This window comes from Buceros rhinoceros, unplaced genomic scaffold (assembly GCF_000710305.1).
Source record: "Buceros rhinoceros silvestris isolate BGI_N320 unplaced genomic scaffold, ASM71030v1 scaffold17351, whole genome shotgun sequence".
In the NCBI taxonomy this organism is placed as follows: domain Eukaryota; kingdom Metazoa; phylum Chordata; class Aves; order Bucerotiformes; family Bucerotidae; genus Buceros; species Buceros rhinoceros.
This window is the reverse complement of record NW_010395042.1, coordinates 29,343-35,783: the sequence shown is the minus strand read 5'-3', so window position 1 is coordinate 35,783 and position 6,441 is coordinate 29,343. Positions and strand designations below refer to the sequence as shown.

General features: G+C 47.2%; 1 protein-coding gene across 1 annotated transcript; it reads left to right on the top strand.

Annotated features, from left to right (window-relative positions):
• The first annotated feature begins 4,897 nt into the window (after positions 1-4,897).
• Positions 4,898-6,124, top strand: TRIM59 (tripartite motif containing 59). The gene has a single exon (XM_010145432.1). It carries the CDS (start codon positions 4,898-4,900, stop codon positions 6,122-6,124), a length of 1,227 nt encoding a protein of 408 aa, XP_010143734.1.
• The last annotated feature ends 317 nt before the right edge of the window (positions 6,125-6,441 follow it).

Sequence of the window (6,441 nt, the reverse complement as noted above, 5' to 3'; positions counted from 1 at the left end):
AGCGCCGGGGCTGCCAGCAGTCGGCCCCGCTGCCGCCCCCTGAGGCGCCCGGGAGCCGTCTCTGCCCTCGGATGCCTCGTACCTGACCGCACCTTTCGTTGTAAGTGTGGCGAGTTTCTGGTGTTACGTAGATCCCTCTTCCGAGTTGTTAGTCCAGGCGCCGTTCCGCCATTCGCCAGTTGCCGAATAGTCCGCGGGAGCCGGCAGAGGGTGTGCAGCAGGCAGGGGCTCTGCGGGGCACCCGTAAAGGTGTAACTTGCCGTCGCGCTCCACTACCGAGTGCTAAAGCAAGTCACAAACGAACGCTCAGGACCAGAAGCTTTGGCAGAGTTGAAGCGCAGAGGGGTGCGGAGCGAGTCTCGGCAGTGGGGTGTGGGTACAGAGAGGACAGGGAGGTTGTTTGGGATGTGGTAACTCGTGTGAGCGTGTGGCGGTGGCAGACAAGGAGCCAGGGGAAGGACACACAGCGGGGAGCTCGGGTCAGTGCGATGGGGAATCTAGACAGACTTCGTAGCTGTGCTCACCTCCTTTCGGGTCATAAGAATAAAACAGTGTAAAACTGCAGGATAGTGCTGGAGTAGCTGTGGTAGGAATAGGGAGTAGGGGCAGAATGCCCCTGGTTAAGCACAGCTGTGACTTGGTGTGGGACAGTAGTGACGGGGAGTAACGCAGTGCGGCTGGAATAGAAAGGTTGACAGTCGAGCAGTTGTTTGTGGTGCCTACTGGCTGTGGAGCAGGCTCCATCCCTTTCGGCGCACTGACAAATAAATACCAGAGCTGCAGCTCGGCCTTCTGGGTTTTTTACAAAATGTTCTGCCACCCTTTGCCATCCAGGTGACTTATAAATGGAAAACACTGCTGTAATGTCATTTAATCTCTTACTTTTCCACACCATGAACTTCTAGGCTAGTGGTCTGGGAGGACTTAATGGACCCCTGTGGGCTGGGGAGACAGCGTTTCTGCTGTGGATTTAGTTCTGCTGGAAGTGGAGTGTTGCAGTGTCCTTCAGGAGAGAGCAGATGTTGTTTTCCCCTTCCCTGAGAGCGGTGGGAAGGAGGTGTGGGCAGCACCATCTCCTCGGCAGGCTCTGCCTTAGGTGCCCTTGGAACTCCCGGTAGGGCTGTTGCAGCTGTTATTGGAGCCAGATGCATCTTTTGAAATCCTCAGGGGCAGGTGGGCTGCGGGCGCTCTGTGCAGCTGGCAGTAACAGATAGTTACCCCCCAGACGTGGCGGTACGCTGTCCTCCTGACAGAATTGTTTCTAAACATCATCTCGCCTTATCAGCTGGGTGAGCAGCTTCTGAGGAGCGCAGGGTTATCAAGGAATGCGCCGCCTAACTTTGATCTGCGGATCTTTGCCAGGTGAGCTGTGGTACAGCTGTGCTGTACATGGGTTCACCTCATCTGCAGTGTCACTAATTAGAAGAGGATAAAATCGCAGCCACTTAGGCCGTCTCTTGCTGGGAGGCTTTTGAAGCTCACTGTGTTGCTGGCACAGTTATGCTTCTGAACATTTCAAATGCCTTCCAGTTCGCAGTTTACTGGTACGGGGTGACTCTTGCAATAAATATGTATGTACATACACACACATATTTGCTGCCGCTGTTGTTTGGAACGTTTAAGGAAAAGTATCTGATCTGGGTGGGGAAGCATTTACCAGCTTCCTGCTACTTTTTTTTTTTTTTCCTGGAAAACTTCTTTTCTTTCTCTTTGCTTAACTCTGTGATGTCATGTCTTTGTCTTTTTTCGTTGGTGGTCTCAGTCTCTCTGTTAATGATAGCTGCCTTCTGATTTATTTCCACTGCTGTTCATGGGAAGACTGTTTCCTTTGTGCTGCTGCCAGCGCAGGATAAAATTGAATTTAGGGATTTCTACCTTTTTGCTTTCTTGGTACAACCTGGGGTAGCTGTCTGGGATAAATTAAAGCACAGGGTGCCTATAGCAAACATGAATGCTCCAAGTACTGTTTGGGAATTGGTGAATAATAACTAAAAAATAAAGTGCTGTTTTTCTGGAGGAGTCTGGGAGGTGGTGGAGGCTGGAGCAGGGTTCCTTGACCCCTGCTCTGAGCTGAAATCCAAAGCTCCTGCCCTGGCACTGTCGGCTTGGCTTTCCGGAACCACTCACTCATAGGCAGCTGCTGTCACACTTCGCATTTCTCAGTCACCCCGGGAACCGAGCGCTGTGGTTCTGTGGAAATCGGGGTTTCAGTCCCTCTGGCCAGCGGCCGGGGGGGGTTATGAAATGGCCCCCAGGCTGCACAGCCCTGGGGCGAGGCACCTGGCTGTGCACTGCCTGGCTGGGGGGGCTGACTCCTACGGGCTGGAAGCGATTCACCATAGAGCCAAGAAAAAATCTGTAAAGTTGCTCCGTCGGTTTGACAGTAGCAAGGAACTGCTTTGCAGTTAAAACAATTCTTTGAGGTGTTGTCTTGCCAGTTACATAGCTAAAGTAAGCTAGACGTGTTCTTTAAACACAAAAGTTTCCTCCTGTAACAGTGCCTTTGAAGCACTAGATTTAGGGAAAAATAGTGGTTTTAAACAGTTTTTTTTTTTAAAACTGTATTCATTCCCTCTCTGTAAGAGAAAAGGATGAATGGGAGTATCTGCCAGGGGTTCTTTCTTTTCTAACCACAAGTAAAAAATGAACTAATTTTTTTTTAAGTGGAAGTGTGGTTCACAAGATCCAAAACAACTTCACACGCACGTGTATATATATATAAATAAAATGTTTAAGTGTATTTCCTGTGGAAACTTAATTCTCAAAAAATAACTTATCTAGGTGTTGGAGCAGATTGGTTGTTCAGCTTCCCTTTGTTACTGACACACTTCTTTAGTTTCAGCCTCTCAAACATCACCTAAAAATGTGAAATTATGAGCGTCCAGAGCCTGGTGCTGCCACAGAGTGCAGAGCTGGAAGATGAGGGTCTGTGGCTCCCCAGGCCACAGAGAAACGCCTCGTGCTCTTTCGTGAGAGCAGTGCAGTACCGGAGGAGGTGTCGTGTCCGAGCCTGGGGAACGGCTTCTGCTAAACGGCTGTAGTCCCCAGTGTTAATTCCCTTTACTCAGCACAGCACTGAGTTAGAAATGCTTCCCTGCTTCATCCGTTGTCTTTTCAAGGGGACTTCCTGTGATTTATGTCTCTCTTCCAGCTCTTGTCAAGGTCTCTTACAAAGTGGAGTTCAAATAAGTAAACCAATATTTTGTATTAGCTGGAAGAAAATGACCTGAAGTGTGCTGGATAGATTCTTTTTATTATTATTTCTTACAGCTGAATTATTCAAAATGTGTTTTCAGTGTGAAACATACAAACTACACAGATACCTCCTGGAATTGCACTGGATGTTTTGGGAGATGATGTCCCATAGATTTAATTTATGGCGCTTCTTCAGTCTTGTTTTACAAGGCAAAGGACTCTGGTCAGCCTTGCAGAGTTGCACGGTTTCACTTTCGGGTGTACCAGCCTCTCTCGGTGTCATGAGACGAGCTACGCTGATTTCTCTACAACCAGAACAGGTCTCTCCCTTCAGAGCGGAGTTAACTCTCAAGGAACCGGGTCTGAGTGTTTAGCTTCAGGGTAGATCTGCACCTGGTGCAGCAACAACGCTGCTTAATTCAGGTTTTTTGTAAATTGTTGTAATTGTTGTAATTTGTTGTAAATTGTTCGTTCGTTAGTGATGAATTTAATCCTTAGTGTTTTCGTTCTTCCAAATGCAGTTTAAAGTTTTATTTTCAAAGAAAAGTGTGATTAACAGTTTAATTCCTTCTAAGTGGATTCTTAAAATCCATCAAACTTTGATAGTTTCGGTGAGCTGAGGAATGCTGGTGGCTTGGTGCAAAAACGTGTTACTGCATTACAAACATGAAGAGGGCACGTGTGACGGCACCAGCCTCCCCCGCCGCCTCCCCTGGGCAGTTATCTCCCGACCGGCCCAAAACGGGCACAGCGCAGCTGCGCCAGCCCAGCCGTCTGTTCATTGTTTTGGGATTTCGAGTCAGAGCCTGTGCTGAGGGGTCTTTGATACTGAGTGCTTGGACAGTTTCTTTTTAGCAAAGCCTACAGGCTTGACTAGAAGTGATAAAGGGGATGGGAAAACGTGACACAGAGATAGGGAAAGTTCGGACTAATTTCTCCACTTTTTTCACAAACAAAAAAGCAGGATTGTGATTTATGATGAAAACTGGGGCTGGAGTTACTGTTATTTGTGACTTTCCAATGTGATTTCACTAAGCTGGCAAAGAAAAACAAGGCACCATCACAAAGAATGGAAAACAAAAGTTAGTTTTGTGCTTAAAGTAACCCAGGAATAACACCCCGACTCTAGGTGCGGTGAGTGGGGTTGTGCTTAAGGGTCAGACCGGTTTGAGCCAGAGCCTAGAGGTAGTTTTATTAACTGTGGCTGCTTAATGCAACTTAGTGCGACTGTTTATGTCACACAAGTAGCATTTGAGAACAGTTAGGGGAGAAAAGTTTCTGCACTTATTGTTCTGGTTTTGTGTTGACAATGTTACTCATCGTGGGAGGAAATTTTCATAATTCTTAGGCCATTTAGAAACTTCAGTTCTAACTTTTATCCCTCTCATCTGCTGTTCGCCACTGTCAAAAACACCTGGCAGCAGCTTGCTGCCGTTCCCGGCTGTGCCGGGCAGAGGTGGATGCGGCTGAACACTATCTAGTCACTTAGGTGGTGAATGCAGATCATAATTTGCTGAAATCATTGAATATTCTTCTCACTTCCGTTCTTTTTTTTTTTTTTTGGTCTTTTTTCCTCCTTAGCCATGTAGGTCACTAGTCATCAGATGGCATGTTGAGGCACTTAGGTTCATAATATGATTTTACATGAGTTGGTTGTAAAGAGAGATTAAACCCTTCTCTCTCTGTTTTTCTCGTGTAGGACATGGATCACTTTAAGGAAGAATTGACATGTTCCATCTGCTACAGCTTATTCGAGGATCCGCGTGTCCTGCCCTGCTCTCACACGTTCTGCAGGAGTTGTCTGGAAGGCATTCAGCAGTACAGCCAGACGCCCCACTGGAGATACCCGGCACTTCCTCTGAAGTGTCCCAACTGCAGGAGCCTGGTCCAAATTCCCACTGGTGGTACTGAATCCCTGCCGATCAACTTTGCCTTGAAAGCGATCATCGAAAAATACCAACAGGAAGGTCGCTCGGATGTTGCCACCTGCCGCGAGCACCACACGCAGCCACTCAACATCTACTGTCTTTTGGATAGAAAACTGGTGTGTGGCCACTGCCTCACTATAGGGAAACACCACGGTCACCCCATAGGTGACCTTCAAAGTGCCTACCTTAAGGAAAAGGCCTCTTCGGGAAAACTCCTCGATGAGCTCACTGACAAATACTGGACTGATGTGTGTCTGCTTATTGAAAACCTGAAAGAGCAGAAGTCTCATTGCGAAAGCGCTGTTCAGGTTGATAAAAAAGTAGTAGTACAGTATTTTAAAAAATTTAGTGACATCTTGCAGGATAAAAAAGAAGCTCTGCTGGTTGCGCTGGATGAAATCAGCAAGCGCATTTTGGAAAAGTATGACCCTCTCATTGAGAAGCTGAAAAAAATCAGAGAGGAGCAGCTTGAGTTGATGGCCCTGAATAGCACCGTTCAAAAAGAAGAGTCCCCGCTTGCTTTTCTTGTGAAGGTGGGTGATTTGCAGCAACGGATAAAAGCCTTGAAAGAGGAGCAACTACCAGATGTTAAACCTGTGGAGATTTATCCGAGGGTCGGGCACCTGATGAAGGAGGTGTGGTCTAAAACTGAAATGGGCCAGATCAACAAGATCCTCATTCCAAAAATAAAACTGATCCCAAAAAGGAACTTGCGTGGCAGAGATGGTGGCAGGAATGGGAGAGAAGCTGAGTTGCGCCCCCAGGCCATCGCTGTGTTGGTGTTTTTCACAGTAATCACAGTGCTCATGGTGATCTTCTCTGACAAGCTGGTGACGTCAGCTGCGTTCAAAGCTGCTTCTGTTTATATCTCAGAGATCGTGCTGTCTGCTTACCGGGATTTCTGCACGTGTTCGCAGAGCATAGTGGATGTGCTGTGCCATAAATTTAATGCCCTGATGGAGTTTTTATGGCAAATCGTTTCTCATCAGCTGTTTCAGTAGATAGCTGAAATGTTAGTGTAGGAATCCACAGGGTTAGTTTTTTAAATTTCTACTTCAAACTGGATTGTTAAATCTCTGCACTTTTCCTTTCTCTTCCTGCGTCCTTCCTTTTCCTGTATTGATTTCCCATCAGCTGACCCTTAGTTAACAAAAGATTCACAGTGAAAAAGGCTTCCGCCCCTGCGCACGCAGAGCGGTAGCTTGGTTGGTTGAACGGGAAGCTGCTCAGAGACAGTGTCTGCCAAACCCCTTAAACATCTACTGTCTGCGGGAACAGCATTTTAAATTGTTTTTAATAACAGAACCTCAGCAGGACA

What these genes read in the sequence shown, in the direction of transcription:
- TRIM59 (XM_010145432.1), top strand. Translation starts at nt 4,898, where the DNA reads ATGGATCACTTTAAGGAAGAATTGACATGTTCCATCTGCTACAGCTTA.